The sequence below is a fragment of the Microcebus murinus genome, chromosome 9 (assembly GCF_040939455.1).
Source record: "Microcebus murinus isolate Inina chromosome 9, M.murinus_Inina_mat1.0, whole genome shotgun sequence".
In the NCBI taxonomy this organism is placed as follows: domain Eukaryota; kingdom Metazoa; phylum Chordata; class Mammalia; order Primates; family Cheirogaleidae; genus Microcebus; species Microcebus murinus.
The window spans coordinates 55,270,852-55,292,089 of NC_134112.1; the positions used below are offsets into that span (position 1 = coordinate 55,270,852).

General features: G+C 31.3%; 1 protein-coding gene across 7 annotated transcripts in view; it reads left to right on the plus strand.

Annotated features, from left to right (window-relative positions):
* Positions 1 to 21,238, plus strand: part of CACNA2D1 (calcium voltage-gated channel auxiliary subunit alpha2delta 1) — a 476,872-nt gene that overhangs the window by 315,698 nt on the left and 139,936 nt on the right. For all 7 annotated transcript variants that reach the window (XM_076006476.1, XM_020289801.2, XM_076006475.1 and 4 more), the window contains exon 6: positions 2,896 to 3,025. In XM_076006476.1, coding sequence (XP_075862591.1) covers positions 2,896 to 3,025 — 130 coding nt within the window. The remainder of the gene's footprint in view (positions 1 to 2,895; positions 3,026 to 21,238) is intronic.

The window sequence follows — 21,238 nt, forward strand, 5'->3', positions numbered from 1 at the left end:
AAAAATCATAGACAACAGGGGGGCATAAACATAGTATGATTGTGAAAAAAGTTTATCAGTGACCATGTTCAATCTGAATTGTGCAAAATGACTAAACTAGTTTTAGTTTAGGTAAAATACATAGATTTTAATTTTTGAACATTTTGCTATAAGTAGAAATAGTTTTAGAATAAAATATTAAAAAGCCATGTTTTATTATAAATATCAATTCTAATTGTGATTAGTTGATATAAATATATTAAATATGCAGGTGCTTTTTGTATCTGTCATAGAATTTTGATTGTAACTTTCCAAATTATATTTGCTAATATGCACTGCCTGTAAAATTGAATGACCTACCCGCCTAACATTATTTTGTACTTCAGAGTGATTTATTATTTAATAACTAAAATTATTGAGAATGATGGTTTGAGAATCATGCATGTTGTGTTTCACTTATGTTTTAAGTGAAACAGTTTAAATGCATTTGAATATATTTTAGAATCTAGTTGTTCAGTTTCTCTGTACACATTTATATATGGTAGTCTGTAGGTTTCAGAAGAGTTATTTTGAAAAAAACAGTTGGAAAGAGATATAAGTTATTTTTTCTTGTTATGTGGCCTGAAAAATAAGGAAATCTTAATTTCAGGGGAAGAATTTGAGATGTTTAATTAACACACTAGACAATATGTGTTATGCATTTTTTTTCTCCAAAATGTCAGTCAATTCCTTTATGTCTAGCATTTGCTGTATTTCAGTTAAACTGTATACTGCCATAATATAGAAAGATAAGTAAAGACATGGATTATTGTGATATCAGAAACAATAATTTCGGTAGCTTAAAGATAATAAATGATTTGAATTTAGAAACTCTAATATTTTATGAAATTATTCTAATTTATGTAAATTACAAGAGGGAGAACCAAGGAGAGCATTAGTATTATTTTTTATCTTTAATATATAATGTTTAGCAACTCTACATTAAAGGGAGTCTTGTTACATGATTATACAAGTTGAGAACTACATTATTGTTTTAAAGTTATTTCTGAAAGCCATTTGTGTGGTAATTTAAAAGAGCAAGAACTTCCATAAAAGATATTTAAAATTGATAATTTTAAGTGAGGATTCTGATGAAATATTTTTACCTTAGTAAGATAAGCATACAATGCTTAGTAGCATTATAAAAAGACTTAAAAATAAAAATGAATAGTTCTTTTCTAATCAAAAATATAATACATGCTAATTGCATTATTGGGAAAAAATAAGAAAGCGTAAAAATTAGTATGATTATTATTTCTCGTGACTACAATGCCACAAATGGTGCTGGTAACATTTGCTATGTATACATCCTTTCATTTCTTCCTCTACCAATCTTTCCTCCCAAAATAGTTTTTTTTCCCTCAATATGTACTCTTAAAACTTAATATCATTTGAAAACAAATACAGTTAGGGAGAAGGGTTGAAACAATTATATTTTATTTTGACTGGATAAATAGGTTTAATATAAATAGCAAAAAAATGTTATAGATGTATTTTGTATAAATCAATGAAATTCTTAGTTTTCTTGCAAGGGAAGGGCAACAAGATAATTCAGTTTCAAAAGCATACTTCTTATAAATGGAAAATTAATCTTCAATTTTAAACTCCTGTGGGATTTCTTGAATCATTATTGATTGGATTTTAGTTCCTACCTCAGGAGACAAATTGGTTGAATTTAGGATTTAATTGAATTTAGAGTTACAATGGATCTCTTCTTTCTTAGTATACTTTCTCTTTTGAAACAAAAATTTAGCTGGGTGTGGTGGTGTACCCTTATAATCTGCACTATTCTATAAACTCAGGCAGAAGGATCACGAGAGCCCAGGAGTTTGAGGCTGCAGTAAGCTATGTTCAGGCACTATGCTCCAGCTTAGGCAACAGAGTAAGACCCTGTCTCTTAAAAAAAAAAAAAAAAATCACAAAACATTCAATAAGTAAATAACAGGATAAATAAAAACATGAAGAAAAACATGGAAAACATGAAAACATCAAGGAACCATGACATAAAAAAATCATTACTATACTATTGCTGTCACATGTACCATTAGTTGTCAAATCAAGAATTACCTTCAACTGCCCAATACAAACTTAGTTACATAAATTGTGAATTTTATTTCAAGTGGATGATTTTAATTCAGTTGTATTAAAGTCACTTATAAAGTCACTTATTGTGTTCTTTATTTTACTTCATTAAATTTCAACATATCAAGGGGGTACAAATGTTTTGGTTACATGGATAGCTTTTGCAATGCTTGAGTCATATCCTCTTCTTTAAATGTATATTTTAAGTACTATATGTGGGAAAGCTCCAGGATGATCTCAAATCACCTCAACATTGAGCAAATAGGAGGGGCAGGTATGAAGGAGAGGTTGGTTAACAGGTATAAGCATACTGTTGGATAGAAGGAATAAGTTCTAATGATCTGTTGCAGAGTAGAGTGACTAAAGTTGACAACAGTATATCATATATTTCAAAATAGCTAGAAGAGAGGATTTGAAATGTTCCCAACATAGAGAAATCATAAATACTCGAGGTGATGAATACCTTAAATAACCCTGATCATTACACATTCGATGCATGTAACAAAATCTCACATGTACCCCATAAATATATACAAATATTATGTGTCAGTAAAAAAAATGAGGAAACGAGGAGAGAAGTTATAATGTGAATAATATCATGAAGATTTAATGTGAATGCTAATACCTGAATGCAAATTTGTGTATCCGATGCCGTCATGATATTATATTTAAAAATATTCTTGTAGATCTATTTTTCAAAGAATGTTCATTTGGCAAATGAAGAAATGAATGTGAAAATATCTGTTAGCATATGTTGTAATATTCTGTTTATTACATCTGTCTTTTCCTATATAGTCTGAAAAAAATGAGAGTGAGCCAGGCAGCCAGAGGATAAAACCTGTGTTTATCGAAGATGCTAATTTTGGACGACAAATATCTTACCAGCACGCAGCGGTCCATATCCCCACTGACATCTATGAGGGCTGTAAGTAAAAGAACGTTAACAACTATTGGAATGCTGTGCTCTCACCTATCAGATGTATCCATATTTGGGGGGAAGAAAGAGCAAATGTGGTATTTTTATTTGTATGTCACATAAGAGTCTTTGGTAAACTCTGATTTACGTAAAAGAATAAATCTGATTTTCATGAACAGTTTATGATCATATGGTCTCACTACATGAATATTTCTGGGAGATTCTATGTCCATGGAGATGATCTTATACTCTATTCTTTAGTAAACAATTGTGCCTTCCCAATTGACATCAATAACTTGCAAAGTTATATTCTTTAAAGCTTGAAACTACACAGCTGTGTTATAGACACAGGCATGCAACACATATTCTTAGACAAACACACAAACTGGTAAAGGGAGATGGTTGTACATTTTCAGCTCTCTCCAGTTCTTACCGCTTCTTATCATGTCAGTCATTCTCTTCCCTCTCTCTGCCTTACCCCGGGATATAGGTAAAAGGTAGTAAGTACCTTTCTCCCAGTATATTGTGAGATCCGGGCAAAAAGAAGCGTTGAAGGGAAAGGAACAAGCGATGGACCCAATGCAATGGAAAACCGCAGACTGGAAGTCTTGGTTGTGAGGAAGGGATGGAAATAAGGTATTTGGGAAAGTACGAGGAAGAAGCTTGTGCCAGTGAGTTTTTCAGAGATGTCCTATGTTTTCATCAGGACAGAGCCTGAGAAGTCTAACTAGGACTTCTCCTGAGGACAGCCTAATCATCTATGAGGATGAACCGTGACCCCGGAAGCAGGGTCTTTGTTCAGTCTTCCATATTATTGATTGTCTGGCACATCCCTCCACCTCCCTCTCATGCCTTGCACCCTGCTTTCTCACATAGGAAAGAATAATGGGAAAGAACCACTTGAGACTTAAAAAAAAAAAAAAAAAAAACATGTTTCTTTTATTTCTCTTAATTAGGCTGTAGAGTGTATCAGGTATTCAGAGTATCCAGACAGCTGGGTTCTAGAACCAAACTGCCAGAGTTCAAATCTAAATTTTAGCAGGGCTATTTCCTTGGACAAATCCTTCAACTTTCTGAGTAAGCATTTCTCATCTGTAAAACTGAGATAAGATTAGTATTCAAGGTCCTTTGAGGATAAAGTAAATTAATGTATTTAAGTTCCCTTAGTAGTGCCAGACTCATAGTAAGTGCTATGTAAGTGTGTGGTGTTGTTACTAATTACAATTAAAGCTTATTTAGACTCACAAGATTAAGTAAAAGGACTAACATTGTAAATTAATTTTTATCTTTGGATTTACCCTTAGAGATTATTTGTTGTTGAAAAGAAAATTTCTAAATACATGTATGATTCTTTTCATAACATAAATTTTATCATTGATAACATTATTTTATTTATTTGTTTTGATTCCCCTTTAAATGTTTTAAAAAGTTTATGCTATTTTCATGCTTTCAATTCTTTGATGATTTTAAATGCATAATTATGTATAATAGAAACAAAATGGTATATACATGTAGCTTCTTATTACATGAGCCTTAAACACAATTTTACTTGTTTATAATCCAACTCACACCATTAATTCCAAATCCTTTTGGGAATTATCTGGCGTTTAGATTCACATATTTTTTTACTTTGACCATTAAGTATTTTTTTTTATAATAATTTTTGATATTTGCAATCACATTTGTAATTATTTATAACTATTCAGACAATGGCAAACTATATAGTTGTGTTCTCAATTTTAAACAAAATTGTATCTTCCATGTTATTTACTTTCAAGTTTTCTATCACCTATCATTTGTTGGACATGTCAGCAAAATAATATTATTTATATCTTTCTATCAAATTCACATTGGAAGAAAAAACTTGATATAGACATTTTAAGTCAATTTTTTTGGGTCAGTATTCTGTATATCATGGCATTGTTTTTTAACCTGTAGTACTATGTTGAAGAAACTTGAGGCCATCTTGGGTGTTGTTAATTTGTTAGAAACCTTTTATGTTTGTGTTTCTTTTTTGTTGATGTTTCGGAGGTTTGTTCCTTATTCTTAAAATTCAGTAATTTATAAATGTCAACAAGATTATTCTAAGTTAGTGATTTTTTTCTTCCAAATAGCTTTAATATGTGGAACATGTTGATATATATATATATATATATATATATATATATATATGTACATATATATGTTTTTTCTCAATACAGAAGACTTACATGTAAAAGAAAATAAAGCAAAAACCACTGTGACTAAAATAAATGTGGTATGGCCAAAAGCCTGGCTGTTCACCCCCTTACATTCTGTAAGAAGATATCCTCAGTTCGTCTAGCATTGATAGTCAAGATAGATTCTGAGTAAGTGTATAGTTTATTATTTGGTTATTTGGAAGTCAGTATTGAACAGAGGAGGCAATATGTAGGAGAATCTTCATTTTTTTATTCTTTTGATCTATTAATTTTTTTTACTTAGTTGAAATCACGTTCATAATTAAAGTCTTCATCTATTTTGTGCTAAAACAAACATGAAATCTGACACATACATTCAAGCATAACTTTTAAAGAATATTATATTTCACATAGCATACACATATTTTTTCAGCATGCTACAAAAAGTTTTGACTTTGTATAAATAATGTTTTTCTTTACAGTTTAGAGTAAACTATTTGTAAATATCTACAAAAGATGATTTTAATAGTCTTAGAGAATAAAAATCATTACTGTTAGAATCAGTAAGTCAAAATATTTAAACATACGTTTTGGAAGTCATACAGTACTTTTTATAATATGTCGTGATTTTTTTTTAAAAAAGAAAAAGAAGTTCTGTCTTTGGATTATTTATTTAGTCTCGTTTATCTTAATATTGGCATCTCCTTCTTTGCTGAAATCTCATCAGTAAGACACTAAACTTGTCTGGCCTGTACTCCTTTAAAATTCATATCCAGTATTATAAGCTGCATGAGTAAATGACAGGAGTAAAATCAGAAATGTCCACAAGATCTGGAAAATTTAATAATTACCAATATTCCTCATGCAGTTCGTTGGAACATATCAGATTTAGAGGATTTTTCTAGGCTTCTGAGTTTAATGAATATGAAAGTGCACTTTAATTGAAGGCTTAACTGAAGGAAACAGCCTTTTTCATTTAAAGACAGTTATGTAACTACATTCTCATAAGAAACCTCATGTTCTAATTTCACAAAGGTGATTACTTTTTGAAGTCCCTGGAATTGAAATGTGATTATTTTTGCTCTATGATATATTTAAAGTTTTAGAATGGTGTATTTAATTAGAGTCCCATGGAAATCTTCCATTTTTGAGAATTTCATTGGTTGCTACTTCTATTTTAAAGTCATTTTAAATAGAAGTTCATGTTGATATTTGTTTATATGATTATTATATATAGTTCTAAAAATATACATTAATAAGGGAAAATAATAGAAAAAACCCTAACTTGAATAAAGCTTTCTGATATCAAATTCTTTTTTCCTTATACTTAGAGTCTGTAATGTAAGTGAGGAAATTGTTATTTCCACTTCAGAAATAAAACTGAACATACCTTTATCACATCTTATCACAAAGATGTCTTCATTTTAATAAAAGGAGAATTTTCAGAAATTGTATTATGTTTTAAAGTCTCATATGATTTATTCAAAGTACTTGTTTTTATAAATTAAACTACTAACAGTCACTAATACTGCCATTGCAATTTATCTTGATGTTCATTTGTTTTGTCTTAAAGATATAGCTATGGTATCTTAAGTGATGTAAGTGTGAAAACTATAGAGGGAAATGGTGCTTGCCCAGTCTTTGCTCACAGTTGTGTGAATAACTCTTTATAATCTATAAATTTTAGCACCTATTCTGTTCCAAGATATGTCCACCATTTAATTAAAAAGTATGAACTGATAGTTTATGTTTAACTGTTATAAACAATTCATTTTGTTATTGCAACAAGTAACAAGGTGGGTAATATATTTTTTACAGAGTAAAAGGTTAATATTAAAATTGTTTGGCATGCTCGATGTACATCAGGATGTCTCACTTCACATCTCTAATAGTTTTAAAAGGCAGATGAAAACAATTTTTTCTTAGGTATTTTGTGTTCTTGGGCAAAATATGCTTGATTCAGAAGGAATGTGTGTGCGTTAAAGCCTATACTTATATTTTTTCAGCAAATTACAGTCCCAGTGAAAAGATATCAGCAGAATGATGTTAGTTTATAGCACTGCTTTACCAAATATATTTTGTAAGAGAGGAAACTTACACGTGGTGTTGGTAGAACATTCACTTCCAGTGTATACTCTTATTCTTTAAATTGTATTTAGCTTTGAGATAATGAAAAGATGTGTGAGAAAAACTTCAAAGGACTAAAAATTAAAGAGTGAAATTATTAGTTCTTTGAATAACAGATGATTTGAAAGAAATGCAGGCCCTAGCAAATACATGGATTTTTTTGATGTTACTTACAACGATGAATATGAGTTGTGTAGATTACTTAGGATGTAACTTGTTTAATTTATAACTGAAGTAGATTTTCAAAAAGTTAACAAAAAATATTAAGTATCAACTATAGAGTTAACTTTTTAAAATGTTTCTGTTTTTGAAATATTCATTTTCTTCTTTTAAACTATTGACTGTAATAGTTGACATATATTAATTTCAATTATCCTGGGAGTATATAAAATTTTTAGTCTATATTTAGCATATTAAGTTATTTAATATTTTGAATTATTAATGTATTATTTTGAAAAAAATATCCAAAATTAAAATCAACACAGTGTTGTTATTGTAAAACCAAAATAATAGGGCTTGTATTTACATGTGTTAAGAAAAATATCACTTTTTAAAAATATAACTTTAATAGCGTCATAGTCTATTATAAAATGTTACTGTCTTTTATTGGAGTAGAAATCTAGGAAGGCACATTGTAAGATAACTCAGAAAATATTAGTTTTTTAGACATGATATTATCATTTAATTACTTCAAAAGCAGCCAATAATAAGGTGAAATTTTATTAATTTAAAAAGATTGATGTCAAATATATTGGTAGATGTTAAAATATACATTACAAGAGTGAAAAATACTATTTTCTTGATTTTGTCTCTAATACATTATTCCTTCCTTCATTCAGCAAATATTTATTGAACACCTACTGTGTGCCTTGCCCTTGTCTAGATAATGAGGATATAGCACTGAATAAAAACCCCTTCACTGAAGGAGCTTGCATCCTAGTGGAAAGGAATCGAGCATAAAACAAACAATTAAAATAATGATAGTATAATACATTCTCTAGATAAAAATAGGGAAGAGGTTACAAGTTAGCTCTTGGGTTAGGAGAGGGAAGTTGATATTTTAAAATAGGTAGACAGGGAAGACCTGTGGCTAAGACAACATTGTGTTAGAAGTCTGTAGGTAGTGAGTGTGAGAGCCATAAACCCCGCTGGCTAAGGAGGTTGTGGGCAGTAGGAACAGAAAGTTAAAAGATCTTGAGGGAGGAGCATGCAGAGTTCGTAGCAGAGAGACCAGTGTGACCAGAGCAGAGTGGATGAGGGAGCAAGTATAGCAGCAGAGGCTATGTCATGCACAGCTTTGGGGATTGCAAAGACTTTGATTATCTATCTATCTATCTATCTATCTATCTATCTATCTATCTATCATCTATGTATCTAATTGAGACAGTCTCTTGCCACTCTGTTGCCACTCTGTTGCCTGGGCTAGAGTGCTGGGGCATCAGCCTAGCTCACAGCAACCTCAAACTCCTGGGCTCAAGCAATCCTTCTGCCTCAGCCTCCCAAGTAGCTGGGACTACAGGCATGCGCCACCATGAACAGCTAATTTTTCTGTATGTTTTTAGTTAGCCTAGTAATTTCTTTCTATTTTTAATAGAGACAGGGTCTCACTCTTGCTCAGGCTGGTTTCGAACTCCTGACCTTGAACGATTCCCCCGCCTCGGCCTCCCAGAGTGCTAGGATTACAGGTGTGAGCCACTGTGCCTGGCCAAGACTTTGAGTTTTAATTTGAGATTGTCTTAGCTCAGGCTGCTGTAACAAAATACCGTAAACTGGTTGGCTGAAATAAGTGACATTTATTTCCTGTAGTTCTGGAGGCTAGAAAGTCCAAAATCAATGTGCAGGCAAATTGGTTCCTAGTGAAGGCTCTCTTCCCTGCACGTAGAAGGCAGCCTTCTCACTGTGTCTTCACATGACCTTCTCTTCTTGTGCACTTGTAGAGAGAGCTCTGTTCTTTCTTCGTCTTCTTATAAGGATACTAACCCCATTATAGGTGTGCTCCACCTTCATAACTTTATCTAAACAATTATCTTCCCATAACTCCATCTCCTGATAATACTACATTGGTGGTTAGGACTTCAAGATATGAATTTTGGGAGGGAATACAAACCTTCAATCCATAACTTAGATGGAAAAGCTGTGGGATGGTTTTTGGAAGCAGAATTACATGATCTTTCTCATCTCTATAGAAAAAGTTGGAAATAATTAATGTGTTGTGGAGAATAGACATATAAGGGGCAGGAATAGAAGTGGGATGGTGGAGCCTTGGACCAAGGTCATAGCCTTTGGTTGTAGCCTAAGAAACTATCCCTGTCAAAATGGCATAATTCTAATACATATTTTTGAGGTCTATACTCTTTCTTCTAATTTTATGTTTGTTATCAAAAATTTTATGTGATGAAGATATTCTGGCCAATTAACCGAATTATCTCAAAATAGTGACACACAAATAACCTTATAAATATACTTTATAAAGGTACTTTAAATTGAGAAGCCAGTGAGCTAAGGTAAAATTAGTGGACTGTTTTAAAGAGCAATGAATTAAATGAAAGTACAGTTTTGGTGGGATATTAAGACTCTCTGTATGCCTTTCTCCATAACTTTTAAGTTTTCTCCTCTAGTTAATGAATTCTGTGCAAGTTAGTTTCTTTTCTGATCATGCAATTATATAAGTTAGGAATAAGTGCTAGAAATTCTAGAGGAAAAATACACCGAGAAATTTCTCATTTTTCCCATTTACATGAATCTTTACACATTGCTGTGTTCCTTTTTTGGGCCTGTCTGGCATATTTCATGTGATGGATTTCTGGTTTGGAATTCACTTCATATTACCAGCAGGTTTTGAACTATACAAACTACTTATGTTTACATACCTACATATAGTTGACTTTTTTTTTTTCCTGTGAAGAACAAATAACCTTGAACTAATGCCTCACTCTTCCTATTTCTTTGAAATAAAAATGCTGTCTGGGATGCTCTATCTACCAGATTATGGGTTGAAATCTTGAATTTGGATCAAGATACAATAATAAAAATATTTCAGCAGTAATATATTCTTAAGTTTTGTATTTATTGATTTTTTTTTAAACCAGATGATTTACAAAAAATAATTTTTTCAATTCTGGATCATTCCATGCTATAGACTTGTATGTTAAAGGAATAAAAAAGTGAATGTCTTTAAAGAACTGTCAGTAAAATGTTGCCATGATTTTAATATTAACAGTGTAGGTATTCTTCTTTTAGAATGTTGTTTAAATTATAAAGTCTTGGTTCTGAATCATGAAACCAGAAATCTGATTAAGTGTTTAAAAGGGCACTCTTAAGAAGTATAGTTCATTCTGTAACAAAGTGATCATCTATTGTAATAAGGGCATTAGCTTAAATAATTAACATTGCCCCTCATTGGGAGCAAGTAGTGAAATGGTAAAAAATATTATAAAAAAGATAATGAGGACAAGCCTGGGCTACAAATTATACATTTTAGGTTAGGGTAATTTGATCATATTTAATAAGTTTGGTACAAAGAGAAGAAATACCACTTTGGAGGTAAAGTTGGCACTTTCATTGTCTTTCTCTAATAATATTTCTGTAATAAATGCATATTCATAGATAGCAATATAGTATTCATTTTACAATAGAAAAATGTTGACCACATATAAATCCAAATGCTAAGGATACAGTATTCTGATCATGTAGATACAGGTCCTTTAATTAATTTAGGATTATGAAAGACCATTAGTAATAGTTTGATAGATTTTGTAAAATGCTTTGGACTGCATCGTGTTCCCCCAAGCTTATATGTTGAAGCTCTAATCCCCAATGTGATATGTGGTATTTAGAGATACAAACTTTTTAAGAAGTAATTAATGTTAAATGATATCATAAGGGTTGGCCCCTAATCCAAGAGGTTTGGTGGACTTATGAGAAGAGAAGAGAGATCCCTCTCTCCCCTTGTACACACAAACACATGTGGACAGAGTGAGAGATGGCCACCTACCAGCCAGAAAGAGAGCCTGCACCAGAAACCCAATTGGCCAGCAACTTCATCTTAGACTTCCCTATCTTCAAAACTGTGAGAAAATTAATTTCTGTTGTGTAAGCCATCAAATATATGGTACTTTGTTGTGGCAGCCTGGGCACACTAAAGCAAATTTATTTTCACAGAAAAATTGCTATAGGCTTGAACTTAGTTTTAAAAGAATTTATATGAAACAAGGATGGAAAAGTTAAGTTTATGTTTTACAGTTTATACTGCAATATACAGTTTAGAGATATTTGGCTGCTCAATTTGGATTTGCAAAGTCTTTTTTTGTATTTTAATTCAGAATCTTGATTTCAGTACCTTACCTTGATGTAATTTAGCTCTGGAGATGAATTAATGCTCACCAAACTCAATAGATAGGCTTGAATTGGAAGAACAATTAATTTGCAATTGTAGGCATATATAGTAAGAATAATTAGATGGATTGCTTTTATGTGGAATTTCATAAGTTATTTAGTAGATACCTAGGCTTTGAAGATGTAGAGATTGAAATGTATATAGTTGCTGAAATTATTTTTTGTTGTTTCTTGAGAGGGCAGAATAATACTATCACAACCTGATTGATTGACTAGGCATTCACAGTCCCTGTGTCCCAGATGGTGCTGGAGCAGCAATAGTCAACAATAGTCAAACAATCAAATTGTTCTTTTATTAGCCTATGCAGACAATATTGTCCTGTGCACATTAAACATTGATTACACATTAGACTACTCTCTCCCTGGTTGAATTTGTGAAGCATCTCCATCCTTTAATTGAAACTTGAGAGATATTTTAACCCATAAAAATATTTTGAATTAAAAAACTCTAGGTCTCATTAAAAATAATGTTGCCAATTAGCTCTTGACATAGCTGTTATTGCAATGTCCACTCAGCTCTTTTATGTTGGTATATAGATGGTTAAATCCATCTTCAAGAGCACCTACCATGTTACTGACATCTGCTCATTAGAACATGATACATATTCCAAATTGTGTGATAGGTAATAGAATTACATCAAGATTTTTAAGTAGAATAATGGTTTTCTGTTCAAATAAATAATTTGGGAAATATTATACTTTATAGCTACTTCTTTGGATACTGATAGTGGCCCTTAACCTTTAAAAGCTCAGAGAAATTCTTCTAGGAATACACAAAATTTGTTTTATCCAATATTTTCTATTTATATGTGACCATGTAACATTAACATCTCACAAGTATATATTTAAATTAATTCACATAATCACTTAATCCAGATAATTAATAAGATATTAATAAGCGGAAACTATACTTTTGATAAAATTTAAAACTCATTTTGCTTTCCATAGGAATCATTTTGAAACAAGCGTGACATGTGGTTTGTTGTGAAAATCTAACTTTACTTTGTTAGCCTCTTAAAGTTTTTCAGTGAGCAGCCCTGGATAAAGATAACTTCCCTGGTGATTCAAAAATAATAAAATGGCCTGAGTCACTTTTAGTCATAAAAACAGTCTAAAAAAGATTCAATTTAGAAATTAAAAAGTCTACTCCCATGTAATTGTGAACTCTCCATATTTGAGATAATGTTAACTCTTCTCCCCTACCCTAGTTAAGAGCGGATGGAAGCCTGCAGTGGAGAAGGAGCAGAGCAAGGGGCTGGCATTTCCTAGCGACTATACGAATTTGACCCCCATCAGGCAGAAGCAGGGAGGGGATGGGATGGAAAATGATGGTTGTTAACTGGTCGGCTTAGGGCAGGACTAAGTAGATGGTGAGTTTTGTAGATAATTCCAGCTAACTCTTTCTTTGGGGAAGAGATCTTATTTATACATTTATTTGGGGGCTCTTTTTTCTGTAGTTCCTTTGACTCAACAGATTCACATCTCTCTTCTGGGGGAAAACTTACTGCCAGTTGATTACATGGTCCTGGGTGGAAATTTAGATTATCCTCTCAAGAACTACGCAGAGTACAACAGCAGGATGGTGAAATCCAGTATGCTTCATGCCAACCCTAGCCAATGCTACTAAGGCAGCCAAAACTAGGCCACAAAATGTTGCATAGTTCTTAATGTTTCACTATGTTTGTCTTATACTACATTTCATTACAAAGTTTATCTCACATTCTTGGGTATTTGGCCAAATATATAAGAAACAGCCAGCAGAAATTCTGCTGTTCTTAGGAGAGCCTATGAAGGATGTTCAGTGAATTGAGTACTTACAAGTTTTTAAAGACTCTATGTAAACATGCATGATTAGCCTTGGTAATGAACCCCCTGTTTTCCATAAAATAAAGATAATTCGCACATGTAGATCACCCAAATCCCAGCATTTTGTCTGTCTTGCACATAAGTTAAAAAAAAAAAAATCACGGTTTTCTATAAGTAATTCTCAGAGCTGATAGTTATATCTCAGTGCCCTTTCTTAAGAGGGAGCTCAAATATTATACATGTTTACTAGATGTCCTTCATTTCTATTTGTTTTTCACGTATAGTAGGCACACTGTTATAAAGAAAATAATCTGTGTATTTTTTAGTCTATTATTGAACAAGAATAATCAGGGGTTTGTAAAAAGTCCAGTTACTATATTTTTCTTACTGCTTAGTGGGGAACGAAAATAAAAATTCACCACTTCTTTGTTTCTAAAAACAAATTAAAAAGAGAACACAGAGGCAAGCCATGAAAAAGGATGTGTGCACAATTCAGTGCCTCTATAAATTGATAGCTGGAAATCAGAAATGTACTCGGCTAGCTTTTATGATGGGTATAACAAGTGACAGGCCATTCAAAGCTTGAAGAAGAGAGATAATGAAATCTTAAATTAGAATAGCTTCCAAAGCAGACTGACAGTACTGTTCATAGCAAATTAAAAAGGGATTGACAACTGGAGAGAAAATGGAAGTTTGGAATTTGAGATGAGAATTTTTTAATCATCTGGCATTTGACTTCATGGATAAAATCTTACTTGGATTTCTCCCTAGAGATAAAGAGGCATTTAAAAGATATTTCTAAAATTCTATTATAAAGAGAAAGATTTTAAATAGACTAAAGATTTAGAAATTGTTTTGTCTCAAGTTACGAAGTTCATATTTTTAAATTATGGGGCTATGAAGTATACAAGTATTCAGATTTGATTTAGTTAATATTTTTCATTCAATCAAATCAAATTACATACAGTTTTTAACTTAATAATACATGATATTTAGAAATATACTACTCATGTTATAGAGTATTTAAAAATATACTACTTGAGTTATGGAGTATCATAAGGTAGTGAGTGACAGAGGCCGTACTAATATTGTTTCAGTCTTATATAAAAATTGATTTATTTTTACTTGTTCCTTACAAATAATACTTCCAGGCTAGTGAAAATCAATTGATTCTATACTTTCTTGGTAATCATTACCCATCATGTGGAAATATATTGGCGATGACTAGGCCAATTTAACTATAGAGCAGAAGTCCCCAGAGGGGTCACATAGATAGTTGGTGGAAAGCTTCCTATTTGAAAGAAACTAATTTTGGATGAGGATGGTATTCTTTGTACTTAAAATTGCTTCTCTATTTAATTATCACCTTTTATAAATCACAGGGCTTTTTGACCTGGAGTACATTTCTTAATTCTAGAATAATTTAATTTGTGACCCTCTTAAGTTTTCAGCTCCACCCAAAGCGAAAACAAATGACAAGAAAAATTGCTTTCAATAATTTTTTAGGATATATAACCAACATTTCTCATTTCTAATAGAAGGGCAAGAAAATAAAATTGATTAACCCTTGTATTTTAGTTGTCATTCATCATTTGAAGTTTTGTGTATTCTCAAAAATATTTTTTGATATAAAATTTTCTTGTCTTTTAAATGTTAACAAGATTTGTGCAATAATTTTGCAAATATATTATATCTGGTATTTTAACCTTACAACTCCCTTTTGGAATTACTTTCAACACCAGTTTTTTAGCCTGAAAAAAAAAGATATTCAATTAAAAGAAGAGTGAATAAAACAGAGGTTTTCATAGACTTAATTCTAGAAGAGTTACAGCTATTTAAAAATGAAACAATTCCAGAACAGGCCAAAATATTTGTCATCAATTTAAAGTATAATTTAAAATAAGGATTTCCAAAAATACTTTGAGAAACAGAATCTTGAATGATAGTCATCTATAATTTTAAAAGACCACATGTTATTTATAATCATGTTAATAAAGAATACTATTTATATATTACAGTTTATCAAGTGAATATTCATATTTAATTGTTTGCAGTTCACTTTCAACACCTGTCTTATAAACCAAATTCTGTTAAAATCTTGTCATAGGCCGGGCGCGGTGGCTCACGCCTGTAATCCTAGCTCTCTGGGAGGCCGAGGCGGGTGGATTGCTCAAGGTCAGGAGTTCGAAACCAGCCTGAGCAAGAGCGAGACCCTGTCTCTACTATAAATACAAAAGAAATTAATTGGCCAACTAATACATATAGAAAAAATTAGCCGGGCATGGTGGCACATGCCTGTAGTCCCAGGTACTCGGGAGGCTGAGGCAGTAGGATTGCTTGAGCCCAGGAGTTTGAGGTTGCTGTGAGCTAGGCTGATGCCACGGCACTCACTCTAGCCTGGGCAACAAAGTGAGACTCTGTCTCAAAAAAAAAAAAAAAAAAAAAAAAAAAAATCTTGTCATAGAAGTCCAAATTTTCTCAATTTATTGTCTGATGTTATTTTCTAAAGGATATTGTAGATTTTGGAAGATTCATGAAACACTTTTAAAGTAGAAACGTTGAGGAAGGAGTAGTATAGTGTGAAACATGAATTACATTGGATAGCCTTTGATATAAATGGAATGGTTCCAAAAATAAAGAATAGAAAATAAAATTTTTAAATTATAAAAGGAAAATGGTGGTATTCCAAGGAATATTTAGATAAACAATCCTTAGCAAAAAATATCATCACAAAGTTGCCATTTATAAGAATATAATAATACTTGCCTTAAAGGACTGTAATGAAGATTAAAAAGAAACATATATGAAGAGACTAGACCACTCTTAGATGGCCGAAAGAAATTTCTCTCATTTTGTACGTCAGCAGGTTTTATTTTCATATGAAAATTTAAGTGAAGATTATTTTGATAATAGTCTGATGAGAATATTGCCATCTACTATAAATTCTTCATATGAAATTGAGCATGTATACACATCCTCTTTTCATTCATTCATTGAATTGAGTTAAAAAATCAATTATTTAATAAATATTTTTTAAAAGGAAATGAATTATAAAATTAAATAAATTTACTCAAATGCAAATTAATTATTTTATATTGATAAGGTTCTTTTCATAGTTGTTTTGGCACAGATATTGCAGTATCGTAAGTAGTTTGTGAATTTTAGTAGCTGATTTTTAGTAGCTGATTTTTGAGATAGGTTATATTTTGAGGAATTCACTAAGCATGAAAATTTGAATATGAAATAACTTACTTGTGGTCCTTTAAGTTATTAATCTGCAATCTCCCTTTGTGTAATAAATTGTATATTTTAGAGTTCATAAGATTTCAAATATTAGACTAAAGTTTGTGTACTAAAAACATAATAAAAACAATATAATTTTTTACTACCATAAAACCAATCGTTATGGATGAGTAGAACTAACTATATATACATGTCTGTGAGATTTAAGTATAATTTACTCATGGGTTATTAAATATACAGTTTCTACCTTTCTCAGAAAGAGCTTCCTGAGATTAAAAGTGACTTCTAAATTTTTATGTATTTTATGAAAATAACATATCTATACAAAGCCCTAATTTGCAAGGATCTAATTATGTAACTGGTATTAACTTGTACAAAGAATAGGAAAAAATTCGAATATAAAAATAAGACAGTTGGGTAACTGGGACTCATGTATCATTATGCATTATAGTATTATAGTAAACACTCCATGAAGAATTACATACAAAAAGTAACTATTAGGCTTTATGTCACACAATAGCATAATCACAATATTTTAATATTCTTATTTCTGCTTTTTAAGAATTTCAATATGTGGCCAACCTTTTCTCTTCTCTTAATCAAAACAGACCTTTGCTCTATTCAGAACAGTCTTCTCCATAGACCAATGTTCCACAGATCATACCAAAAACATTCCTGACTTTCTTTTCTTCGATTGTTCCCCATATATTGTTTTACATGCATCATTATTAAAAGAGAAGTCATGGATCTTCTAGTTTATAGGTTTTATTTGTAATGAAATTACAAAGAATGATTTCATGACTGCATCTGTAATCAGTGTTTTGTGCTATAATAAAGCTTATTAGAGACTTCGTTGCTCAACTGAATCTGATTCTTTAGAAACAGGAGAATTACACACCCTTTTTTACCTGCAGCAGGGTGGTAATACGTTTTGGTGTTGACCCAGGGGCTATGGGTAAAGTGATATGTATCACTTTCAAGATTGTATATTTAATTGCCACCATTAGGCTCTCTGGAACTTTCTTCCTGCTCCCTGACCAGATGGATGGAACCAGCTGGATAGACCTCCATCAGTCTGGGTCTCTGCATTGAATGAACAACATATACAGAGAAAGCCCCCTCTTCCATGCTAGTGTTCCACCAACAGTAAGGAATGGGTTGCAAGATGAGTGAGAAAGAACAACAACAAACCAACCACTTTGAAGTTTTAACCCACTTAAATCATATACATATGCGTACACATACAGGTACATATCAGTATACTTATAAATACGTTCTGATATTTCTACTTAAATCTTCCTGGAGTATTATTCACATGTGTACCTTTGTGCCATCCTTCCATTTATAAAATTACTAATTGATTCTAATCTGGCATACTGTATTTCTCAGGGTTTTTCCCCCCAAATGTTTCAAAAATCAAAATTTTAAACCAAAAATTTTATTTCCAAAATAAATTATATGACAACTTTTTCAAGTCTTAAAGACTTTCTCTAACAGATTTTTCTAGAGCTACAAAATAATGTCACTTCTCTTATTTTTAATCTTTCTTTCTTTTTCTTCTTAATCCAGATTTAAAAACTATGAAAGTTTAGGGAAATAAAATACAGTTTACTTTCTCACAAGTGGTTGATAAATTGATTTTAGACTCTGACAGTTTTAAATTCACATATTTGCTCATTTTTAACTCAACAGTCAGATCAAGGTATTATGTAAATACATAAATCTTATATGTTGAAATAATATTATCCTTAACTTATTAGATTGTTTTATAAAACTCAAAATAATTAGTCTGTGACCCACAGTATGTGATGTTAACTACCCATTACACTGTAACAGTTACACTGCTATTAATTTATGAGAAAAATAATTGAACTGACATGTATTCTATAATCACTAGGCTAGAGGCCAAATTCAAATTAAAAACTTTGGATGTAACCTACGTTGTTAGGTTGTGGGGAAAAAAGAAAGAGGAACAATTAAATTGTCAATTAAATAGGATATTTTTGCATTACAAAAGACCATTTATATCATAATACCATTACTATAACTATAATATTATTAAACACATCTTCATTGCAATATTTTCCACTAATGTAATAAAGGATAATACCTTAATGGAATTTAGGGAAAAAAATACAGGTTATTGATTGATCAAATAGGAATGTTATGTTTCTTGCTTATTTCTTATTTTCAATTTAGCAATTAAGTATATTTTAAAATATATTGGAACTTTATTCTGCAACTTTTAGATTTGTCTTATGAATTTCATCTATCATGTGACATTTTACTGGCATTCATTTATAGAAGGTGTATGTCACTTATTACCTGTCTCCTTAAGACTTTGGCCATATCAAATTTAGACCTTCTGTATTATAGTAATGGTATTAGAGACTTTGGTACAGCAATGTTTAGAAGTCTGTTCTGACCAAGTATACTCGGTTTCAAACTTCAAATTCTGTAGTTAACCTACAGTTGGTACATGTGCATAGGTTTTTCTTTAGATTTTCATGTTATGGTAGTGTACAGTTACTACAAATTCAATCTACTTACATAATCTTATGCATATAAGGATCACCCAGGACAGAAGTTTATAAAGGAATATGACATTTACACATTTAGCATGTCTGTATCTATATTTGTGTTTGGTATAAATAGTAAGTTCTAGATTTCAATGCAAAATATTGCCAAATATTCTAATTTCATTTTATTTCAAAGCATTTATCCACAAAATCATGGTCTTACTGTGATTTGTACTTTTCAAAAATTATAATTACAAGCTCTACTTAGAAAATACATTAAAGCATTTGCCAGAACAAAAAGTAAAAAATGTCAGGAAATCAATCTTGGTCCAAAATATAAACAATAGTTCAAAATACACCTTTGTTGAAGACATTCTGAAAATTGAAGTATTTGGAATACCATTTCAGACCTCATCTTAATCTCCATTTTACTTGGCATAAATGCTCGTGTGTATACAATACATCTAAGCATGTCATTTATATGTAGAACTCTAGCAAGCTGTGTGTTGATTTAAATTCTAGACAAAAATATCTTAAGCTAGGTAAAAAGCATGCTTTTGTAATCTGTATTCCATATTGATAGATTTATTTCAATTTACTCTGAACTAAGGGAAGGAAGAAAGTTGTACAGAAATGGACATAACATACAATGTCCATGGGTTCAGGGAAGTTTTCATCTTAATAAACACATTTTTATGTTCTAAAACCACTAATAATACCTGTGAAAGATTTACTAACTTTAATAAAAGATATAAATTTTAGACAAAAAGATTAAATTTTTGGATTTAGTAGTTGAAAGATAGAAAATTTTCTCTTAATAAGATGAGTTTCAAGCAGTAGAAAAGATCACTCACTGGGTGTCCCCTTGAAAACAAGGGAACAAAATTGCATTCAGGAAAATGAGACTAATACAAAGAAACAGTAAATTCCATCTTAACTGCATTTGGAGTGTCTGAAAGTGTAAAAACCTCATTTTTTGTCCTTGCAAAAAAATAAATATGTGAAGTTTTGTCAGTGTCTAGAAGGACTATCATAACTAAATATTTTAAAAATAAATAGTCATTAATTATGCATGTAATAAGTATACACCAGTTTAACTAGAGCACAGAATAATATGATCCGGTTCCTATAGTGATTTGTATATATACCTACCTTCCTGCCTAAGAAACAAGGTATTGCCACTTTAAAGATATACAACTTAAAACATTTTTACAAAATACAAAAGAATATGTTAAACAGGAATAAAATGCACAGGCTTTTGATTTTAACCACAAATTGTTGGAGGTGTCATATATAGGAATAGCAAATAGAAGGGGAAAAAATGGAAGATTGATAAGTACTTCAGTAGAATAAATATAAAAGAATTTCAGCTGAATCAGACAAAGAAATGAAAAGGCTTTGCTTCAGATTTATTTGGAAAGAGCAGAGAAACTGACAATGTGAAAGATCGTGGCTTCCCTCAGTTTGATAGAGAACACAAACTGACAAGAAAGTAAAGGCTCCTTTAAAAACAAAGTGAGATTAATATGAAGGCAAAACATTTTGGGAAGAATGGTAAAATTCATTTCAATATACCATCAATGTTTACATCAGAGAATCACAACCTATTTGTTCAAAATTAAATTGACTATTACTTCTTAACATATGCCCAATTTTATGTTGTATCAAGAAGTCATTTGAAGTTTCCTTTTGAGGAATAAAAGTCTGAAATGGTTTTAAGTAATTAAATCTTATCAGTCTTGCCTTCTGATGAATGAGAGCCGTTGGCATGCATGCATTCGGAGTTCTGATGCAGGTATAAATCATTTCAGAAGTCAAAGGTGCATGTGAATTGCAAAAGAGAGTCACGCACGCAATGATAGCAAGGAGAGTATGTTCAGCAATTTGAAGTGTCTTTATAATACACATACAACTCCTGTGGTAGAACTTTATGGCTTTATAAGACCATGCAATCATCAAGCCTCAGTCCCCTG